The sequence below is a fragment of the Atheta coriaria genome, unplaced genomic scaffold, assembly GCF_025399875.1.
Source record: "Atheta coriaria isolate IRGN ID8LTWV9N9 unplaced genomic scaffold, Caltech_Dcor_3.1 hic_scaffold_9_pilon, whole genome shotgun sequence".
NCBI classification, from domain to species: Eukaryota; Metazoa; Arthropoda; class Insecta; order Coleoptera; family Staphylinidae; genus Dalotia; species Dalotia coriaria.
Genome location: NW_027045451.1, coordinates 914,157 through 936,650, shown reverse-complemented (window position 1 = coordinate 936,650; position 22,494 = coordinate 914,157). Strand labels below are relative to the sequence as shown.

The 22,494-nt window shown below is 37.3% G+C and overlaps 8 protein-coding genes across 14 annotated transcripts; 6 read left to right on the top strand and 2 right to left on the bottom strand.

Moving 5' to 3' along the window:
* Positions 1-86: 86 nt before the first annotated feature.
* LOC135798629 (oxysterol-binding protein-related protein 9) lies at positions 87-4,470 on the top strand. The gene is made up of 11 exons (XM_065311510.1): positions 87-342; positions 613-810; positions 867-968; positions 1,023-1,151; positions 1,255-1,309; positions 1,368-1,466; positions 1,530-1,632; positions 2,224-2,372; positions 2,430-3,271; positions 3,329-3,556; positions 3,623-4,470. Exons 1-11 carry the CDS (start codon positions 235-237, stop codon positions 3,704-3,706), a joined length of 2,097 nt encoding a protein of 698 aa, XP_065167582.1. The 5' UTR covers positions 87-234; the 3' UTR covers positions 3,707-4,470.
* On the bottom strand, positions 3,724-5,421 carry LOC135798636 (chymotrypsin-like). Its single transcript, XM_065311522.1, has 3 exons — positions 4,815-5,421; positions 4,481-4,758; positions 3,724-4,391 (listed from the first exon to the last, which is right to left on the bottom strand). Exons 1-3 carry the CDS (start codon positions 5,314-5,316, stop codon positions 4,275-4,277), a joined length of 897 nt encoding a protein of 298 aa, XP_065167594.1. The 5' UTR covers positions 5,317-5,421; the 3' UTR covers positions 3,724-4,274.
* LOC135798631 (uncharacterized) lies at positions 5,420-7,390 on the top strand. Of its 3 annotated transcripts, none has more exons than XM_065311514.1 (3): positions 5,420-5,769; positions 5,833-6,337; positions 6,392-7,390. In XM_065311514.1, exons 2-3 carry the CDS (start codon positions 5,901-5,903, stop codon positions 7,353-7,355), a joined length of 1,401 nt encoding a protein of 466 aa, XP_065167586.1. In that variant the 5' UTR covers positions 5,420-5,769; positions 5,833-5,900; the 3' UTR covers positions 7,356-7,390. The 3 variants fall into 3 exon arrangements, with proteins under 3 accessions (XP_065167586.1, XP_065167584.1, XP_065167585.1); XM_065311512.1 differs by having other exon boundaries at positions 5,829-6,337; XM_065311513.1 differs by having other exon boundaries at positions 5,420-5,773.
* Positions 7,391-7,521: 131 nt separating this feature from the next.
* On the top strand, positions 7,522-8,245 carry LOC135798635 (dynein light chain Tctex-type-like). The gene is made up of 2 exons (XM_065311521.1): positions 7,522-7,687; positions 7,745-8,245. Exon 2 carries the CDS (start codon positions 7,750-7,752, stop codon positions 8,101-8,103), a length of 354 nt encoding a protein of 117 aa, XP_065167593.1. The 5' UTR covers positions 7,522-7,687; positions 7,745-7,749; the 3' UTR covers positions 8,104-8,245.
* A 770-nt stretch (positions 8,246-9,015) lies between these two features.
* Positions 9,016-13,935, top strand: RIC-3 (RIC3 acetylcholine receptor chaperone). 5 transcript variants are annotated; one of them, XM_065311516.1, is made up of 9 exons: positions 9,016-9,289; positions 9,393-9,716; positions 9,852-9,988; positions 11,455-11,598; positions 11,659-11,797; positions 11,918-11,938; positions 12,762-12,847; positions 13,055-13,219; positions 13,279-13,935. In XM_065311516.1, exons 1-9 carry the CDS (start codon positions 9,076-9,078, stop codon positions 13,594-13,596), a joined length of 1,548 nt encoding a protein of 515 aa, XP_065167588.1. In that variant the 5' UTR covers positions 9,016-9,075; the 3' UTR covers positions 13,597-13,935. The 5 variants fall into 5 exon arrangements, with proteins under 5 accessions (XP_065167588.1, XP_065167587.1, XP_065167591.1 ...); XM_065311515.1 differs by lacking the exon at positions 12,762-12,847 and adding an exon at positions 12,216-12,316; XM_065311519.1 differs by lacking the exons at positions 9,393-9,716; positions 12,762-12,847 and adding an exon at positions 12,216-12,316.
* Positions 13,936-13,963: 28 nt separating this feature from the next.
* LOC135798625 (uncharacterized) lies at positions 13,964-18,258 on the top strand (the record flags this gene model as incomplete). Its single annotated transcript, XM_065311505.1, is given in 3 exon segments — positions 13,964-14,420; positions 14,423-14,470; positions 14,473-18,258. Coding segments are annotated over 3 exon segments (4,233 nt in total), but the record flags the coding sequence as incomplete, so codon positions are not given.
* Positions 18,259-18,310: 52 nt separating this feature from the next.
* ND-B14.7 (NADH dehydrogenase (ubiquinone) B14.7 subunit) lies at positions 18,311-19,019 on the top strand. The gene is made up of 2 exons (XM_065311520.1): positions 18,311-18,769; positions 18,826-19,019. Exons 1-2 carry the CDS (start codon positions 18,397-18,399, stop codon positions 18,966-18,968), a joined length of 516 nt encoding a protein of 171 aa, XP_065167592.1. The 5' UTR covers positions 18,311-18,396; the 3' UTR covers positions 18,969-19,019.
* A 946-nt stretch (positions 19,020-19,965) lies between these two features.
* On the bottom strand, positions 19,966-22,430 carry LOC135798630 (potassium/sodium hyperpolarization-activated cyclic nucleotide-gated channel 1-like). The gene is made up of 7 exons (XM_065311511.1): positions 22,051-22,430; positions 21,750-21,992; positions 21,246-21,694; positions 21,061-21,180; positions 20,653-20,844; positions 20,365-20,588; positions 19,966-20,311 (listed from the first exon to the last, which is right to left on the bottom strand). The coding sequence occupies exons 1-7, from the start codon at positions 22,299-22,301 to the stop codon at positions 20,018-20,020; spliced, it is 1,773 nt and encodes a 590-aa protein (XP_065167583.1). The 5' UTR covers positions 22,302-22,430; the 3' UTR covers positions 19,966-20,017.
* Positions 22,431-22,494: the final 64 nt, after the last annotated feature.

The following is a 22,494-nucleotide window of genomic DNA, read 5'->3' as shown; positions in this document are numbered from 1 at the left end:
TATAAATAGAATATAACACAATCATGTGAATTTTTCTACAAAAAAAGATTAAATGTTTCATTAATGATATTTATAATAGGCAACCAAATATACACGTGAGTTTTGATGTGCACAAATTGAGATTGTCGCAGAAGTAGATGGCGATGGTGGCGAGTCACTTGTGCGGTCATCATCTGTCAGGTGCCCGTACATGTTAGGATTAAAATTCAGGTTAGTCGTAGTTAATTTTGAACCATGGCCGTGCTGGAGGGTTCGCTGAGCAAGTGGACGAATGTTATGAAGGGATGGCAGTACCGATACTTCGTGCTGGACGCCACATCGGGCCTGTTATCATACTACACAGTAAGTTGTCTACTCAACAATCGGCGCTCGTCACTCCCAAAAAAAAAGCCATTTCATTGCACTAGCACTGACGTTTTATGCCACCACTTGTTTACAAATACTTGATACGCAAAGTACAATCATTAATTACGTTTGGGATTACATGCAACATGCGTTGTTGTTGTGCACGCGATGAGTAGTTGAATAAGTTTACATGTTGCAACACATCAACTCACACATGTATGCAGATGTTATTGAAACAATTGAAAGTTGTTTATCAATTGTTTGTAGTCAAAGGAAAAGATGACCAGAGGGGTGAGAAGGGGTTGCGTGCGGTTAAAAGGCGCTGTGATTGGCATTGATGATGAAGACAGCACATTCACTATCACAGTGGATCACAAGACATTCCATTTTCAAGCAAAGAATGCTGTTGAAAGAGAGCAGTGGGTAAAGGCACTTGAAGACACTATCTACAAACATGCAAATAATGTAAGTTACATTCAAATATCATCAGAATATATATTAAATATAAAAATTACTTTCAGATGAGATGGGGAACTGCTGGGTCATCAGTTACCATCAAAGATTTTGACAACAAAGTGTCTGAAGCAGATGCCTATCTGCAATTGATGATTGATCAAACTAAGGTAACATTAACACAGTTTTTTATGTGTTAGATATTAATTTATATCATTTTACAGTTGTTAGAGGAAAGAATACAAACTATCATGGAAGAGGATGAGAAAATGAAGTGTCAAGTGATATTAGATCATGCAAATGTGATGTTGGATAATATTAAACATTCCATAGTCTTACTACAAATAGCAAAGGTAAAGATTCACACTCTTTGGATCATATATGTCCACAGATCAATTACAAAGATCAATTACAATTGATAAGATAAACTAACGATGAGTATTTGTTTATGCTTAGAACACGGCCCATCCGATCAACGGAATCTATCCAGTACCAACTACAACGAATACGGGTAATGTTTTATTGGCATTTGATGTAAAATTTTATTTTTATTTGATTTTCTTTGATAGGTTTACCAACGACGGCTGTTACTCAACCTAATATCGTCCCAATGGTGGAAATAGCTTCGGAATGCATCGAAAATGCACGCCGGCATGCTGCTATAGTCGGTTAGTTGATTTATTTCTATAAATTTAGCTTTATTTCATGTTATTTTTGTGTTTTTTAAAAAGCTGCTACAACAACCGCTGTTCCTGAAACGTCCTACTCAAGTTCCGAAGGTGAAGATGATTTTTTCGACGCCAATGACTTTTCCAGCCAGACTGCTACACCTACGTAAGTTTTTTTTTGTGGTTATTATTAATTAATCATATATCCATCGCGTGAATTACGTGTAGTTGCGGGTGAAAGGTGTTGCGATTTCGCCAACCTTCCGCGCATGATCAGTGCAGCTCCCCGGTTTTGTCACGCACCCCGCAGGTTATCGGCTTTTCGCCGAGTGCGACGCGAGCCTCGGTCACAGCAACAACACTATCGTCTTGACGACGCCTTTCGCCAAAAAAAACCAACCAATTGACCTAAACAATAACTAAATTATCGCCCTACGCATCGATTAATAATTTATACTAGTAACTGTGCCGCGACAATACCATATATGGTAGTATAATATAGTGTCTTGTTTACTATGCGTCTTGTAAACATCCGTTTTTAATAAGAGAAAAAAAATGCTCCGTCTAATACAGCATCGCTTGAGTCTGAAGAGACGTAACAGCCGGGAGTAAGTATGACAGGCTGTGTTTGATTGCAGTCTAGTGTCATATTTAATGTAGATTTATTTACGTCTTGATGCCATTTAATTTTTTTCGTTTTTTGTAAGTTATTTTCACGCAATTTGTAGTGAAATCAATGTTTGATTGGTTTTTTCAGTACGGTGCGACAATTCAACGCCGAAGAACAACCACAGCAATCGACTACGACTAATAGTGTGTATAGAAAGCAGTCGACAACATCAGGAGAAGCCTCTTTACACAATCAGACACATCAAACGACTCCTGATGACGATATTGATTACGATGGTTGGTATTTTGTATTTGTTTGATTTCCTTTTAGCAAGAACGAGATGTTAATTTTAGCTCTGCACGAAGATGACACCGAAACTGACGTCCTATTGGATCAACAAGGTTCAGTAATCAAGCATATGATCGGTCAGGTGAAGATCGGCATGGATCTCACAAAGGTCGTCCTGCCGACTTTCATTCTCGAGCGGCGCTCGCTGCTCGAAATGTATGCGGATTATTTTGCGCATCCGGATATCTTCGTTGGTATTGCGGATCAAAAAGATCCGCGCGATCGTATGGTCCAGGTGGTAAGATGGTATTTATCTTCGTATCATGCAGGGCGTAAGAGTTGTGTGGCTAAAAAGCCGTACAATCCGATTCTGGGCGAGACGTTTACGTGTCACTGGGATGTTTATCAAAACAAAGATCCCAATTGTCGTAAGGTGCATGACGGGCCGGTACCGTGGGCATCCGAGGATCAATTGACTTTTGTTGCTGAACAAGTGTCCCATCATCCGCCAATTTCAGCATTTTATGCGGAACACTATAATAAACGAATCACATTCAACGCGTACATCTACACGAAATCAAAGTTTTTGGGTTTGTCGATATGCGTCTACAATATTGGCTGTGGTATTGTGAACGTGTTGGACCACGACGAGCAGTACGTTGTTACATTCCCGAATGGCTATGGTAGGTCTATTCTGACAGTGCCATGGATTGAGTTGGGTGGTTCCGTGACGATTACTTGCGCGAAAACCGGCTATTCTAGTAATATTGAATTCTTAACGAAGCCGTTTTATGGCAATAAGAAGCACAAAATTACCGCGGATGTTTTTGCTCCGAATGATAAGAAACCGTTTCTTTCCATCAACGGGGAATGGAATGGTGTGATGGAAGCCAAATGGAATGACAAGGTTAGTGTTAATTCCGCTCTGCGGTAAGTAAATCTTAAAGGAGAGCATTAATTATAGGAACCCGAGGAATTTATCGACGTCCACAAATTAGAAATAGTTCGCAAACAAGTGCGGCCCATCAGTCAACAAACCGACAACGAATCCCGTCGGTTATGGAAGGATGTCACCGCTGGTTTAAAGTACAACAATATTGATAGAGCAACGCAGGCGAAATTTGAGCTGGAGCAGAAGCAACGCAACGAAGCAAAGGACAGGAAGGCGAACAATGAAGAATGGGAAACTAATGTAAGTAATAAATCAATGTTTGTTTGTATGTGTAGGATATAATCAACAGTGGTTGTCATCTTTCAGTTGTTTAAGAAAAGTCTTGAAGATGACAACTGGTTGTACACCAATTCGCTGCAGGCGCGACTTTCAAAGTCGGCAAACAGTTGAAGTTGCAACGATTTCAATATTCCGAACGATTATAGTGAACTGTGATAATAAATTGCAACATAACATACCTTGGGCGTGTTTCATAAGTGCGCGAATGGGATATATTAAGTTTTTAACGCAATGGAAAGACCACACAAATATTATTATACCGTTTTGTTCCGATATATATATTTTAATCAAATTAATCTAGGTCTTTCCGAATGTTTAAATTTTCGCTTTGATAATCATGTAAATAACTGTAAATTATGTTGTTTTGAAGCCAACATGGAACAAATGTTTTGTTGAATGACCAATTGTGTGCAACACTCTTGCTAGTTTAATCCTTAAAGAGTACAAATTTTTGCATGCGACTTTTATCGGGAGAACCGTCCACCTTATTCAAAAAAATTAGCACTAGAAGTTTACGAATTGGAGTTAAAAGCGTTTGAAAATTACCTTCTACTACTTCCGTTGCACACAATTCGGGTTGTTGCGGTTTGGTTGTAACATATCTAACGAATAATTCTAAAAAGACAACTAGTATAACGAGTTTCTATAAGCACACACACATTCTCACACACAGCATGCATTAGTGTAGCGGAATGTTCGTGTAACTGGTGATCCATTTGATGTAGCTGGGAACCCTTGTGTACACAGTGGGATAGCCCCATGAGCAATAACGTGCACCATATGAGACCAAGCCAATCTGAAAACGAACTCATTACAAACTTTTTTTCTTTGCATTCGAACTTGTAGCGAATAAAAATCGATTTTATTAAGTTAAACAGCACGTACTAGTTTGTCCCCGATGACTAATGGTCCCCCGGAGTCGCCCTGACATGCGCCGCGGCCATTACTACCCGATGTGCAAATGTTGGTGTAGATTGCGTCGCGATCTTCGAACCAATCGTTGCACATCTGATTGTCCATTATGTTTAATTCAATAAACATCAGACGTTTGCTGGTTGTGCCATCGTCGGAGGTTTTACCGAAGCCGGAAACCGTGGCGATTGAATTAAGGTAATTCTTGTGGATGTCGGCCATGTTGGGTAATGCAATTGGTGAAATGGACCCTGTAGATGGTTAAAAGTCGTATATTTTATTAGAAAATGTTGATTAATTAACTTACTAGTGTATTTTATAGGTCCTCTCAACTGTAGCAGACAAATATCGTTTCGTAAAGATGACCGATCAAACCATTTATGTATAATGTAGCGCTGGACATCACGACGAACTTCATTTTTATTATATTTCATTAGTCTTGTAGTGCCCATTATCACCAAGATGCGTTTGGGTTTTTCAAAGATACAATGCGCAGCTGTGATGACATATTCTGTTGATATAACAGATCCTCCGCAGAATAATACACGGCCACTGTATCCGAAAATAAAAATGGCGACTTGATGCGGAAATTGATTCGGTTTCGCTTCATAACCGCTGATTATCTTCGTATCAAACTTGGGATCGTAAATTTGAATCGAATGCACATCGATTTCATCAATATGCGTTGAATTTTCATCGGTATTAATTGATTCAACAATGAATAAATCTTTTTCTTCTTCTTCTGCTAATATTAATACTGATAATAACAGAAAAATGACAACAATTGAATGAAATCTATACGGTTTCATCTTGTTTCTTAAACTAGATAGGAAATCATCGTTGTTTTGTTTATAAAGATGCGATAATTACAATAATTCGATCATTATTTGCTATTTTCGAAAACTATTTAAAATGCGACACACTTAAACATCCGTGTTGTAGACACATTTTTATTTTCGATAACATGTCGAAGATAAATATGTGTACGAGAGTTATTGACCTTGTTATCTATAAAGCAAAGGCCGGCGTTGCGGGAAGGAGGAGAATGATAAACATGTAAACAGTTTAGAGTGTATAAATGGTGTCCCGGGCCAACAATTAACTTAAATTACAACCGCTAAGCCACAAGAATGAGGATAACAACGTGTTTTAATGCAATTGTGCGTGGACCTGAAATATGGGGGAAAATTTCGACCAAATCGGCCGGGTACAATATGTACGAAGCTTTAAACAAGTACGCTGATAGTAAAACACCGGCAATTGTAAGTCAATTATTCACTTTAATATCTAGCGTAAGTTATTATAATTTGTTTGTTGGTAGTTAGACGTGACAACAAAGAATTCGGTGAGTTTTAAATCTCTGCTGGATGATACAGTTAAGCTGGGCTCATGGATGCGTGAATCCAAACTAAAAAAGAATGATGTGATATCTGTATGTTCAGAAAACAGTCTGAAGTTTTTCACGCCAGTGATATCCGCGTTGTATGAAGGTGTAACCACCGCCACAATTAATCACTCTTATGAGGAAGGAGAGATTCTGCACACGTTGAAACTAGTCAAGCCGAAAATAGCCTTCTGTTCAATGGCGGTGTGTGATAAGTTTTTAAAACTCAAGAAGAAAGGCGATGTGCCTTTCCTTAAAGAAGTAATCATCATGGAGGAATTAGAAGATAAAATAACTGCTGTTTCCAATAACAGTTATCAACCTATGCCATCAAATGACACAGCGACACATCCAGCACTTATTTTGTTTTCATCCGGTACCACAGGATTACCCAAAGGTGTTGTTTTGACTCATCAAAACTTGAATGCCAGACATAATCAAGCTGAGTATGTTTTTTAAGCTTTTAATGATATTTTTCTTTATAGAATTGAACATTTTAGGGATCCAAGGCAGACATTATCATATGTTGACGATAGTGTGATAGTAGTGCCATTTTATCATGCTTTGGGTTTCATGATAGGGTCAAGTTTAATTCGTAAAGGGCAGACTCTACGATATATGCCTAAATTTACAGAGAAGGAATACCTGCAATCGATACAAGACTACAAGATAAAATATCTAATGACAGTTCCTCCTTTAGTTGTACTCCTTGCAAAGAGTCCCACTGTAAGTGACTATGATATTTCCTCAGTAAAAGAACTTATTTGTGGTGCAGCACCACTCAGTTCTGAATTAGAACAACTTGTTAAGGAACGTCTCCCGAATATTGAACGTGTGACACAAGCCTATGGACAAACAGAAGTTTCTTTAACTGTCTTAGCTTATGGTTCAAAAGATGAACCACGCGCTGGGTCTTCTGGTAAAGTAATTGCAGGTCATCAGGTAATGATTAGAGATCCACAATCAGGTAAAACTTTGGCAGCGGATGAAATTGGTGAGGTCTGCGCGAAAGGACCGGTTGTAATGAAAGAATACTTTGAAAATGAAGCTGCTACCAAAGAGACTTTTACTGAGGATGGCTGGTTGCGTACTGGTGACATGGCTTACTATGATAAAGATGGCTACTTTTATGTTGTTGATCGTTTAAAGGAACTGATTAAGTATAAGGGATTTCAAGTTGCTCCGGCGGAATTAGAAGCGTTGTTATTGACGCATCATTCTGTTAGTGATGCGGCTGTTGTTGGGCTGCCGGATGAACGCTGTGGCGAACTTCCGGTTGCGTTTGTAGTGAAACAGCCGAATTCTGATGTTAGTGAGCTGGATATTTTATCGTTTATTGAGAAGCAGGTTTCGAAAGCGAAACGATTGCATTATGTTAAGTTTGTTGATGCTATCCCAAAAACGGCTAGTGGGAAATTGTTAAGGAAAGATTTAAAGAGTATTGTTCAATTAACAATGAAATAAATGTATTATTATCAATAAAAGTTTTACATAAATAACTGCATGCATCTTGTCTGCATTTATGGCATATATGAATGGAATATGCAACCATTATGTCAGGCTCAACAAATCAATAATTCTATAGAATAGTTTCACGCTTGTTCAGTGATAAATTGCAGTTTGTTTGTATTCGTGTCCAATTCTGTGGGCATTTTAAACGCAATTTCAAGGTTAAACACTAAAAAGCCACCAGTAACACACACGAACCACAGTGCGACACATGTCAGTTGTGTTTCGTGGAAATAAATTGATTCATCAACGAATTAAGTCCATATATTGAATAAAAAAATACACATGTAAGTGATTAACATGCTTATCATTCACGAACACCTATTGATAGGGATTAATTGCAGTTATCATGGAGAAGGCGAACGTTGAAGGAGACCTTGTTGAGGAGCAGCAGTTTGTTGTGGATGATGTCAGTAAGATAATCAAGGATGCCATTGAAAACGTTGTTGGCGGTAATACCTACCAGCAGAATAAAGTCAACGGTTGGACGACGGGAGTGGTTGAGGCATGCACAGCAGATTTGACAAAACTGATGAAACCATATAAATATATTGTGACTTGCACCATTATGCAGAAGAATGGTGCTGGTCTGCATACTGCGAGCTCTTGCTATTGGGATGATAACACAGATGGTAGCTGTACAGTGCGCTGGGAGAATAAGACTATGTTTTGCATTGTATCTGTTTATGGGTTAGCAATTTAATTTTTCATTAGGAATTCAATTTACTTCAAGTGATGTCCAGCACTACTATTAGACTAATAATTACAGCAATTATTTATTTGTAATTTTTAATGCACAGTAATACATATTTTGTTAAATAAATGCAAGGATTAATTAGGTGTAATCATTGGTGTCATTAAGTAACAAACTCAACCATTTAGGCCAATTTTTGGTTGATTTTGTCATAAAACATTTATTTTTTTATGTTTGAAATTAAAATTTGGAATTTTCTGATTTTGTTTGTGAATTCTAAACAAACGATTAATTCTTATCCATAAATCTTAGTAGCATTTTGTTTCAATTATGCTTTGTTTAGGCCCTAGGATGAATTTAATGATTGCAACAAATATTGAATGGGCACATTCTGAATTTGACGAATATCTTTGAAACTTTTACTTCAATTACAAAAAGTTATTAAAATATTTTATCAATAACCTAATTTTCTTTGATTATCAGCAATAAAAAGTTTGGATTTAGCAAATTTCTCAAAACATTTATTTAATTTTTAAAAAATGGCGGAGGCGCCTGACATTTTAATTCTTGTTTATATAAGTAATTAAAATTAAATAATATTATGTTGTAGAGCAGCTAATAATTAATGCATTTATTCCAACTTGAACCATGAGTGTCCTATGGACAATTTAATACCACCATACTTCAAATATCATGTATACGTGGTATAAATACAATGTCCTAGAATTTTCATTAGTAAAGTAAATTCCGTTCTAATCATCTGTTTCTACCGCAGTAAAATTATATTCTAATGCAGTAAAAGCCAACGAACGCACGCATCGCAAGTTGTCGTTGGTCGTATGTCGTCATCGATTCTATTTTCCGCCAGCCGAGTTTTCCCGACGCGGCAAACCGCCGCCGCCGCCTCACCGCCAGCACGCGCACGCGGCATCATCAGTACGAAGTGCAAAGCGACCTCGCGACGATCGAAATTGTGCGACGATGAATGAAAGGATGCGCCCCACTGGCAATGGCGCACCGCTCGCCACGAACAATAACAAACTCCTTGGGCCCGACATCGGGCCCAAAAAGACAATGATCGTCGTTGTGATCGTGGTCGGGTGTTTCGCGGTGCTCTGGCCCAAAGTGTTCCAGCCGATGATGTTCGGCGGCAACGATGATTACATCAAACCGAATGCAGCTGATAGAAGCAATGGTAATTCATCACAAATCAAAATTATTACATATTTCTATGTTGTTGTGTATTCTTTTCTTTGATGTCGTATCTATCTCTTCTTCTTTTGACCGAATGTAAATAGGATGTTGCGACGTTCTGGCCGAACGAGACATAAATACGATAAAGATGATGTCGGAGCTGTGCGCCAGCATCATCGATACGAAAGGTGCGAATTTACGAAATCACAAGGCAATTGTGGCAAAATGCCGAGAAGAAGTGTTGCAGACGTGCGGCATTGACATAGCCGCCGTCTTGGATGAGAAAATCCGCCTGGGAATTCCAGTCAAGCGGATAATTAACGAAGTGCGTTCATTAAACGGCTCCCTATGCCTTAAATACAACTTTGGGGTAGCGCCGTGGGCCATTTCAGCACCACATCAAATTTCTACACATTACAAACCAACCAGTAAGCTTCAAAAACGCGTGATGTGTGCAAAAACAAACTGACAACAGAATTTTTCTTCTTGTGTCTTTTTTGTTGCTTAATTTAACCCTTAAAACACTTTTAAAATATTCTGAGACTAATATAATGTGTTTTTAGTTGTCAGACAAGAACGCCCACCACACCTCCGACCGGAAATGATGCATCCGGCATTCCGGGAGCGCGGCAGCAACATCCCACCTGGGGCACACACACCTCCAGTGCGCGCAGTACCGCCAAGGATAGTCGAAGGACGAGTGAGTGAAATTAAAACCACATTCATTAATTCTATGTACGCAGAGAAATATTGGCAACGCATTGGCGGCTGAAATAACTGCCGCGTGGCAGAGATACATTTACAATATTTACACAAAACTCTGCGGCGGCTGAAACGATGAGAATTAAATTAAAAATAACTCACAGCGCGTACGCCTGCCCATTGCCCAATTCGTGATCTATTTTTGACGATTTGCTCCTGCGGCGATAAAAATTTGCTCGATTTCTTCACGTGGTCATTTCGCATTTCGTGCACAGCGCACACCTATTTGTTTATATAACATAAAAGGAAGATGAATAAACGCGACGCGTCTTGCGAAAGCATCCGGCGTGATGTTTGTTATTTCGGTACGACGCACAATATTTGCGACGTGGAACGAACATGCTGCAGTTGCAATAATGCATGTACTTGACATAAAAACTTTGACCCAGATTTCAAACTTGCGGGGAGTCATTTTTAGACATCAAACATTTGCATGGATCGTAAAATAAATGTAACTAAATGTCGGTTTATTAAAATATGCTTATTTTATTGATTTCACGGACACATTCAAAGGATTTGCAATGGTTGAACGTTTTATCTGATAGAGAATTTTACGAAGATTTAGAATTTTCAATCCGTTACTTTCTATCGTTTTTAGTTTTCGAGATATTCGCAATCAAAATATCGAGAAAATAGAAAAACTCATATTTTTGCATTTTTTGTTTATAAATTATTTTTGACACTTTGTAGTTTTGTAATATTATTAATTTTATTGTATCTTATAGAGAATTTTCTGCAGATTCAGAATTTTCCATCCGTTTCTTTTTATCACTTTTAGTTCCCGAGATAATCGCAATCAAAACATCGAGAAAATAGAAAAACTCATATTTTTTTCATTTTTTTGTTTAGAAATTATTTTTGACACTTTGTAGTTGGCCAATTTTATTAATTTTATTGTATCTTATAGAGAATTTTCTGCAGATTCAGAATTTTCAATCCGTTTCTTTTTATCACTTTTAGTTCCCGAGATAATCGCAATCAAAACATCGATAAAATAGAAAAATTCATATTTTTGCATTTTTTTGTTTAGAAATTATTTTTGACACTTTGTAGTTTCCCAATTTTATTAATTTTATTGTATCTTATAGAGAATTTTCTGCAGATTCAGAATTTTCAATCCGTTTCTTTTTATCACTTTTAGTTCCCGAGATAATCGCAATCAAAACATCGATAAAATAGAAAAACTCATATTTTTTCATTTTTTTGTTTAGAAATTATTTTTGACACTTTGTAGTTTTCCAATATTATTAATTTTTTTGTATCATATAGAGAATTTCCTGAAGATTCAGAATTTTTATTCCGTTCCTCTCTATCACTTTTACTTCCCGAGATAATCGCAATCAAAGACCCAAATAACTAAATTTGAACAAAATATAATTTTTTATTTATTATTTTTCTTATTAGCCTGGACCAATCCCAGGAATGAGACCCCCAATGGGAGGTGCAGGTGGAGTGGTCCCACCCTCCCAAAAGGGCAGCAGTATGGGAATTATTATGCCAATTTACACGATTGGTATTGTTATCTTTTTCACCTACACATTAATGAAGGTGTGTATGATTCCCACTCAAATTTCAATCAAAATTTCTATAAAAACAACAATTTTCCAGTTGTTGTTTAAAAAACAATCGGATAACGTCACCGAATTATACCCGCCGGTAGACCCAGACAAAGCTTTCAGACGTGAAGTCTTCGAAAGTCAACAAACTCTCTCCTCAATGTCCCGAAACGACGCCAACAGTAAAATAGGTACGTCATTTCCCCGGAGAAACTCTCTGTCAACTTTTGTATAAACGTAAAAAGCATGCTCGATGTTAATCGTTGCAACTAACCATTTTGTGTAATTAATATTTAATTGTCCTACGAAAGGATGGAAAGAAAGAGATGCGAGTAAGTAATGTACTACTATGCTTTCATTGTAAATCTGCTTGTGTAGTAACAATTAATCCTCAAAAGCATCATTAGTCTAGCGTTTTTTTCTTCCTAGCGTTTTGCCTTTTCTCATTCATTACTGTGGAGAAAAGTGTTTACATTCATGCGTAGAACTTTGTGTGAATTGAGTGACGCATCCTAGATGAGTAGATCTCTGTAAAGTTTAAGTCTAATCACGTACAAACATAAAAATGCACCAAGAATGCGCAAACAGAGTGACGATGTGTTTCCTTAGGAGATCAGGAAATCGTCCAGCTGCGGAAGAGACTGCGGGAAACCGAATTAGCCATGGAGCGAGTCGTGGCGCAAATGGCTAAAACACCGCTTTGCTCACAGGTGTGCTGTTAACACGCACACTAGCGTCGTCATTACCTACACCGACAAAAAATTTAAATTAAATAAATATCTCTTCTCTATTCCAAAAATCAAAAAATTGACCAATCCACTCTCTCGTCCCTCCTGTAAACAATTTAAAGTTAAATTATTATTATCAAGTTACTGGATTGATATTTGATATATACGCTAGCAAGCTTTTGGCTTCGTTGGTTTGTTTCACGTTTATTGGTTTTTGTATAATACTCGTCATTTATTTCCACAGTATTAGTTGTGTAATCATTTTCAAAAATGCGAATAAACTCTATTCCTAGTTGTTATGCGGTGATATGCAATTACTTTTGTTGTTTTGTTTTTTTTTTTCGTTGTTACTGCACTGTATAAATACGTCGCGCTCCGCATCAAGCTGGAAATCATTCTGTTCAAATTATTTTCACTTGTGCTGCAGTTGTAAACGCAATGTCGGCCCTCCTGGATGAGGTCGACGAAGAAATTGAGGCCCGCAGGAAGGCCGCCGCACAACTTGCCAAAAAGGTATCATACGTTTTCATTTGCTGATGACGAACTTAAAATTTTGCTTTCAATTTTTCATTTTGCGGCTTGAATTAACAGAAATAACTAAAAAGCTTTTAATGACTGGTATTTAATTAACCACCATCCCGAATTACCATTCCTTCCTGCTTGCTTGATAATAATTTAAAAATCAAAAAGGAAAATTGATTTATTTTCATGTTTCTTTAGGAAACAATTGACGAAGAGGCAACTGAAGAAGCAGTTGATGATTCTGCGAAGGTAAAAGTCTTGGGAATGGAAACAACTGCGAGTTGTGAAGGTGGCGAGAAATGGACGACGCAACCATCAATGCGACCTAGTTCACCACCATTAAAATTAGTAGAAGCACCACAGGTGATTATAGGCAACCCAAACAACACAAAACTACATAACCAAATTTTTAAACTTTATAGGAGATTTACCTTGAAGGAGCCTTGCCAGCAAACACAAAAATATTGGTATCCGATGCAAAAACCGAGACACAAACCGAAAATATCGACAACGAGGACCCAGCTGTCGTGCTCGCTGGTAAAATGACACTTTCCGTGATTGGTGTAGCCGAGGCATTCGAAGCGGAACGCGCCGAAGAAGATTCTAAATATACCACTGTAAGCGCAATCACAGCTGCCGAAAAAGATTCGATTGAAATCAGCGATGAGGAGGTTGAGGATGACGGTAACGGTACAGATGATGAGGAAATCGAAGATTTAGGTGATGATGAACGGCTCTAGGTACATTTAGAGACAGCTAATCAAAACCAGAGGAAGACCGATTCCTATTTTATACTATCCAGACAAGTCTACTAATTTGCGTACACGTGCCAAGTATGAATTTACATTAACAAGTAACAAGTCGTGTTTTAGAGTCAATATAATGGTCGGTAGAATGTGCAGCAATTGCATACACCCTGTGTAATAATCAACCAGTTCAAATGCGTACAATAACTTTAGTTGGACTAAAAAAAAACACAAGCCACAAGTGAACAATTTAAGTATTGTGTAATTCTAGTCATTTTGTGTCATTTATTATTAAACTGACTGAAATATAATAAATATTTATCGTTAACAGAACACAGGTTGCTGTGGGAATGCACAATAACCTAAAAATCAGCACCGCCCTGTTGAAAATGTTACCGTTTTGTTTAATTTTAACTTTTTCTTTGGTTTTTCTGAAGAAGTGCCCGGAAACCGCACAGATTTCATCCGATGTAAAGTCACACATAAAGGTATTGATTACATGGGCACCCATGGTAAAACAGAAGGTAATATTCGTTGTCAATCATGGGCGACGAAGAATCCCGTCCATCCTGTTCACGACAGCTATACAGATGAGAAATTCCCAGAGTTTTCCAAAGAAAAAGCAAAGAATTACTGCAGGAATCCAAGCCGTGACCCAAACGGTCCCTGGTGCTACACAATGGACCCCCAACTGATTGATGACACCTGTGCGATACCATTATGTAGTTTAGATGTGTGTAGATTAACTGGTCCAGGAATGGAATATGGCGGAGTGCATAATTCCGCAGCGTCTACTCTAAAATGTTTAAAATGGGATAAAAGCGTAAAAAAGTGAGGTTACGTGGTAATATCACCACAATTGAAAAGTTCCCAAAAGTAGATTTCCTGAAGAGAATCTAGACGCCGCGAAGAAATTCTGTCGTAATCCGGATGGAGATTTAGCTGGACCATGGTGTTTCGTAGAAGTGGCTGATTCATCAGAGGTTATAAAGGAATATTGTGATATACAGTTCTGTGACGATCAAGACTGCATGGTTTTTACAAGGAATCATTCATTTTATGGACATTATCTTGCATTCCCCAAAGGTTTGACCAATTTTTCTTTCGGGGTTAAACTGTGGGATCCTGATTCGTATTTAGATGCAAAAGCTACGCTTGTGTTGTCATTATTACCACTGCCATTGAGTGGTCAGGAGATTGATCATGCTGGTGTTGGTATTGAGATATCCATGTCAAATACAAAAACCGCGTTGACTTTTGGTAACAAAGACGAACCGGAATATGAAGTGACACATGGTATTCTTAAATCTACAGAGTATACCTTCTTTACATTGAATTGGGACCGTGGGTTTATCACACTGAACAAAAATGGCGACTTTAAACCTATATTTTTACAAGAAATTAAAACCAGTGGAAATTTAATGGGGGCTATGAAACAACAATTTCGATATTATTCTGGACAAGGGAACAATATAATGTGGAGTTTTCCATTTTGTGATGATGACGATGAATGTGACGTGCACACCACAACATCTTCTGTGTTTACCAATTTTTACCCCCTGTATGATACAGATGTAGGCCACGAATTGAAATTTCATGTTAGGGCAACCCATTCTGCAAATCTAATACTGGTATCATCTCCTGTCTTAGATTACCCCAATATAAAAATTCTACTTGGTCAACCTGATGGTTTTACCAGAATTACCACAACACCCTATATCAAGGGACCTACTCTAACTCTAGTTGAAACTAAATTTAGTGAATTAATTTCCTACTGGAAATTCTCCGAGTTTTCAATAAATATTTTCTCGGATACTTTGAGTTTCTACTGGAACAAAGACGTTGGTAACTTTTTGATAATGGAAGCCTCCCACACGGCTGTAAAATCAATGAGGTGGTTCTCACCGGGATCTGATAACAACGTTGCTCATTGGACTTTCAATTGTAAACCGCCACGATTTGCACATGCGAATCCAGCGTTTTTACCTGAATGTGCCCTGGATAAAAAAGAGTCTTTTTATATCGGTACCCAGCGGATAACAGGTGAAGGTAATCCCTGTTTACCATGGTCATCTAAAAAATGGATACCTGATGAGGTAACCACTAAAATCCCAAAGAAAACTTTGCTAGAAATGCGTAACTTTTGTCGAGATCCTTTGGAAAATAAAATTGGTACCTATTGTTATACATTCGTACCAGATCGTAGTAAAGTAGAGAAGAAATATTGTAAGATTCGTAAGTGTAAATCCGCAGAATGCCGCATGGCTGGCACCGGAAATGACTTCATTGGAAAGGTTAACGTTACCAGGTCAAATCGCACGTGTCAGTTTTGGATAGCAGGTATTCCCGAGGAGTTAATTCCACGATATGATATGCGCGGGAACAGTACTACCCGAAAACGTGACACTGATGAGTTGGTTTTACCAAATTCAGGACCAATAGTAAAGAATATTTCAGAAGCTGTGAATGAATACATTAATGAAACAGAGCAGGAAAGGAAAAGTGTCAAAATTGTAAAAGTGCATAATGTGGATTTAAATCTATTGAATGGGACATTATATGCTGACATGGCTCCTGAAAGAGCTGAAAACTTTTGTAGAAACCCTTCTAGAAGTATAACAGGTGCTTGGTGTTACACTTTGGATCCCAAGGTGATATTAGATGCTTGTCATGTCCCTGATTGTGACCGCAATGAAGAATGTACGATATTCTTAGTGGGAAACGGAAGTGGACGTCGTGTTTTCATCCTACCACAATGGCGGGAAGCGGGACATCATGGCGGCATACGTTTTTCACTAAAACAATGGAATCCTGACAATGTGGAAGGAATTCGTTTTGAAATAACATCAAAGAATAATTTAAACATAACCTTGAATATCGGTGCAGAAAATAACCAGAAAGTGAATTTGTACAAGGATGGTAAACAAATCTTAGAAAAAACAATGCCATATATAATCCCAGCTGGTAAATGGGTTTCTTTTTGGTTACAAATGCGTCAGGGTGAGATTTTATTAGGATTTGAAGGTGTCCGTGACACTTTAATAGAATGGATCGCCGAGGACCCATCCAAGGAACCAAATCCGATATTTCTCAACTTTCAATCTATAACTGGTCATCCCATAGGAATGTTTGTAACGTGTGATGAATGTCACGCAGAGAATACAACCTCTTCACATTTTGGTAAAGTTATGCCCATTAATATATGGACCACCAATGATCAAATAGTTTTTAATAATTTAACTCTTCAAATACGTGGTGTGGGTCACATAAAAATCAGGTTGATGCATGTCCCTGGGTCATTACACAGTCATTTGATAGAACTTCATAAATCTGGGAAGAATATCACGTTAACTAAGCGAATAAAAAACCTTCAGGTATTGGTCCATCATGTGGTACCAAAAGAATTGGTCATGAAACCGGATGCGTGGACTTGTATGAACATAACCTTCTCAGAAGAGCATTTAAACATTAGTTTTAACGGAAGTGAAGTGTTTTCTTATCGAAGTAAAATCCCGATGTTGTTTTACTACTTTGGTATTGCTGTTGATGGTGGTAGTTGGTTAACCTGGATGGCAAACTGTGATCCCTTGGATATTGATGGTCCACCTAAAGATGGCGGATGGTCCGTGTGGTCCCCCTGGCAGTGTAGTGTAACCTGTGGGGGTGGCGATGGATACAAAACACGAACTTGTAATAATCCAAGACCAAATATCTTTGGACAACTCTGTCATGGTGAGCATACTTCCACAGGAAAATGTAATGAATTTGAATGTGGAGATTTAAGTCCGGATACGTTTGATTTAATTCGGGAGAATCTCCAGAAATCTTCAACGAGTATTATTGCAAAGGAACATCAATCTGTGACAATTACAAATGATGCTGACGTGCTTTCCGCCATCAATACAGAATCTCCTGATGCTTTCTACGAGTGGACTTTTAATGGTCACTTTCTACCTCCTGAAACTGGACGGTTATACTTTCAAGGAGATGATGTTATCATCAAAGATGCTACGCATAATGATTCTGGTGTTTACATGTGTCTATTGTTCAGGATTAATAAACAGAAAGTCGTCATCAGAGTGGTGACACTTGCTGTGACCATTAATCGGAATACAATTGTTACCAGAGCGACGTTACCAATGATTTTGGACTGTAAATCTGTAACTCTAGGCTATGTATACTCGGACTTGACTCAAAAATGGCTCCTGAACAATTCAGACTATATAGATTATGGAGTAACAACCCTGGCTGCAGTTAGTACTGAACATATCGAGAAAACAAATCGATCTTTAACAGGACTCTGGAAATGCGTTGTTGAACAACCAGATTTGAAGTTGTTGTGGACAACTAATATAGAATTAGTAAAAATTAAACGAGCGCCTAATATTTACACGCATTTGAAGGAAGACCCTTTAACTAGACCTATTTTTGGGAAGATGCCGAATGATGCTGCTATTGTTACAGTTATAATTTGTTTTATTTTGTTGGTGATTGGAGTTGTAGCATTTTCGTTGTATGCATATTTGAAATGGGGAACATTACCAACGCAAGTGAGTAAAAAGCAAAAGAAGAGAAAGAAAAAACGTAATAGAAGATAATATTGCATACTTTATTAACTTAGAATTTCATATAAATAAATAAAAAGTAAATAAAATCAAATATAATATAATATTGATGTGTAATACTGGTTGCCTAGGTGTACATCACCTAAAATCATTTAGCAGTTCTCTAACCTTATAAAACTGTCAGTTGTTTTTACATAATACCAATTTGCGGCTGAAATAAAACAACAATATGAGCAAACAAGTGAAGCCCTACCATTACCACGACACCCCCGATGGCGAGGATATCCTGAAGAAGCTATGGTTCGTTTTAAAACCAGCCGCACTTGTCGCGCTTGGCCTGGGCACTTGTGATGTGATGCTCTACTCAAAACCCAAGGGTTACATGGCCACCCTCGGCCGATATGCATACTTATCCATGCCTGTGTTTGGGATGACCACTGTTTTCGTGCTGGCCTCTAACATGTTACGCAATGCGCGTGGAAAGGACGACATTTGGAACTGGGCTGGAGCTGGTGCTGCTGCTGGGAGTGTGTTGGGTATCTGGAGAGGTAGTCCACAAGTTGGGTGGGTAAATGCAGGTATCTTTGCAGCTGCTGCTGGAGGTAATGGTGATTCATGCTTGGAATTACAATGATACTAATGTGTAATTGTTTTTTAGGCAAAAAATATGCTAACCTGAATGGTGTTGTGATTATACCTGAATTGAATGTTCCAAAGATGCATGGTGGAATCAAAGCTGTAAGGCATGACTTTACATTGTTGAAAGAGCCAACAGGTGAATGGAGAAAGAAGTATGAGTAAAGTTAATTGTTCAGGTAGGGCAGAAATTTGTAAATAAATAGTTTAAACCAGCTTGATGCAAACCGTCAATGATTTATTGGTTAATAATAGTTGATAATAATCAAGTCTGGTTTTGGTTCTTATTACATGCGTTTAAATATTGTGTTCGCTCGAATCATTTCCGGAAAATATCGTCAATAAATGCATTCGGGCAATAAATATGTTTAACTATTCGTTTATCTATAATTTAGTGAAGTGGTGGAATCTGCAACTTCAGAAGCATGATCATCAAGCGTGAATAGTTATTATTATTTGTGAAAAGCCAGGAATCAAGTAAGTAAAGTTTATGTAGACACCTGAGTCTTGATTTGTAGTCTTTTACTTCTATTTTCTATAGTTTAGTTTGACGTTAAAATAACGAAACTGACGACCATTGCAGCCAGGGAGACACATTATTATTATTAATAATGTTGTAGTCGTAATTGTTCAAATGAAATAGCAATAATGCATATTTAATGACACATATCATTCATAATTTATCACTAGTTTACAAAATATTATCAGAAGACGAAAAACCTGATTATAATTGAACTGCACTAATTCAAAATGGCGCCATGGCTTCGTCCGAAGTATAAACCCGAAAATAACGAAAACAACTTCGAAAAGAAAACGAAAATAATGCGTAAAATCACCAGCAATCAATGAATATAACTAAAATTAATTATCACGCATTCTAGAGGTGAAATACCAACGTAAACCACGCAAAATCGCCGGCGATGAGCCCAAGTATTGCCATTGTGAAAATGTATCGCGTGGTTTAATGATACGCTGCGATAACGACCTGTGTCCGATGGAATGGTTTCACTTTTCGTGTGTGAATGTTACCGTCAAGCCGAAAGGTAAATGGTATTGCTTGAAATGTCGCGGAGAACGTTGCAATAAAATGAAACCCAGATCTCTACTCATTTGGCAACTCATGGAATATAACAAAAAGAAAGAATCAGAGGATAATTAATCATTTAGAGTAACAAAATTTATTTCTTAACAAACATACAAATAAACATTGGGAATTATTTGTTGTATTTTGTGGAGGATCGAAAGAAATGCGCCTCGGAAACACCGCGATCAATTTGGTACTTCTTATGCAGTTCTTCCAAGAGAACAGTTTTTTCTTTACGTTCTTGTGCGGTTTGTTGAATTTTTTTGTAAAACATTGTATTCTTCGGGAAGCAGGTACTAAAATGTGCACGTTCTAAGCGATATACTTCGCAGATTTCGATTGCGATGACATTTGCTGTGCGTTTTTGATTTGATGCAATCAGGGCGATTTCCCCAAAGTAGGAACCATCTTGTAAGTGACAAATCTAAACAAAAACACTTTTTAAAATGTCCTGGCTTCAAAATAAATAATTTTTACCTCACGTCCGGATGGGGTCAGCACTGCTACTGAACCATTAGCAATAAAATACATGCAATCACCAATGGTTTCAGCTTTGACAATGATATCATTATACAAGTAAACTTCGTGTTTCAAATGGAAGACTACTTCCGATATGATTTCATGCGGTAAATCTCGTAGGATTGAAACGTTTTGAATTAGTGAACGACAGGAGTGTAAATTTATATCATGCCGTAATGATTCTACAATTTATAAATTTAAAAATATATAAGAATTAGGATTATTATGGGAAATATAATGATTTACCAGACAGTTTGCTCATAATAGTTGCTTCACGGAAGTAATTCTTTTGGAAGCGGTATTCATAGTAGCAAACGAAACGTTCTTTCATGTTTTGTGGAAGTGCTTTCAGTTTCATATAATTTAATAACTGGGACATTATTGAGTGATATTTGGCTTCTGATGCATTCGTTGATAGAATCATTTGTAGAATCAGTACTGTAATAAATTATAAACAGAGTATAGGAATAAATACAGGAAATCATCGTTTTCCTCGATATTTCGATAGCGAATATCTCGAGAAATAAAAGTACGGTGCTCTGAAACGAGTCACTTCTACCGCTAGCCTCGTAAGGGGCCATGAATCGAGTCACTTCTACCGCTAGCCTCGTACGGTGCCCTGAATACGAGTCACTTTTACCGCGTGTTACTTACCACTCAACAAAGTAGATAAAATAAGCCCTGCTGTTCCATAAATAGTCAACTGAGTTATATTCCCATAATGCCTCAATTGTCTATCCACCAATGTACCAAAACTATAAGTTGTGCTAATCCCTGAATTAAAACACAGCAAATAAGTATAAAAAACTCAAAATTAACGCCAATAACACCAATCTTACACAGTATCTGTGTTGCGACGATACTTTGTGCATACACATACATATGCCCATAATCCAACAACAAAAGTGTCTCATAATTGAAGCTTAATATCTCCATATCTTCAAACTCATTCTCATTTAAATGAAGATACAAACTATACACTTGCGTACTTTGCTCCATCGTGATATAAATACATGTTAACCAGTGTAATCCGATACAAATCAGCACAAAATATCTAATCACCAACTTGGAATAATAGTAGTGATGCAATAATTCACTCGCGTTTTGTAAATATTTCAAAAATCGCGCGACTCTGAATAATTTAAAAGCACCGATAAGTCTCCACCAACGCAATTGATTGATTGTGATGAATGTTTCTGTTATCATTGAGCGGTAAATTTGTAATATTGTCATTGTGCTTATACCACTTGGAATATCATATAAAAATTGAGTTGACGCCAAATATTTTCTAAAAATTAAAAGATTTTTAATAAAAAAATAGTTTTAAAAGCAAAAAAAATTACCTAGCGATAAGTCGAATGTTTAAATGTACAACTTGATATCTTGCATCGATAAATCCAGTGAAAAACGTCATTACAACATCAGTTAAATATAGAATATCGAAGAATATCTCAGCGTAGGCAAACCATATGTTGAAACCAAAATAAGTCTTTTGGTTGTACAGAACTGGACCGTGAATGAAATTAATTGGGCAGATAATTAGCCCAATGAATAAGATAAACAGTTGTGCTACTTCCCAGTACAATCTACAATGTTTTTTATGTGTTTTTAAATGTTTTTGTGAATTATTTTAAAAATAGTTACCTAAATTCACTCAACGGATGAATAATATGCGAATATTTCAATTTTATTTGACGCTGGCGCTCTTTTTCGACCAAAGTTAAACTTCGGAAGAAATATCTCGTGTTTGGATTTCTCGATGATATAATAGTTGCGCTTCTAAGGGATCTATCATCAGGACGATAAGCGTTTGCATGTTCAGCATCCAAGGTACAAATGTGTTTTTTATGTTCTTCGAGGACTCCATATTTTTTATTCACTTTAGAACTGCTCATTTTAATATTAATAATGCCTACAAATTGTCTTTGTGACAGTAAAAGTTTGTTTTTATTTTCTTGTTTTTAAATCTGAGCCAACTTTAAAAGTATCGTCACCCTGGTTGCATATAGTTACAGTTTTCGCTTTCTGGTTACAAAATAGGCCACAGCGCGGCGTTGGTTTGTCCGCCAGCTAACGAAGCTTGTTAGT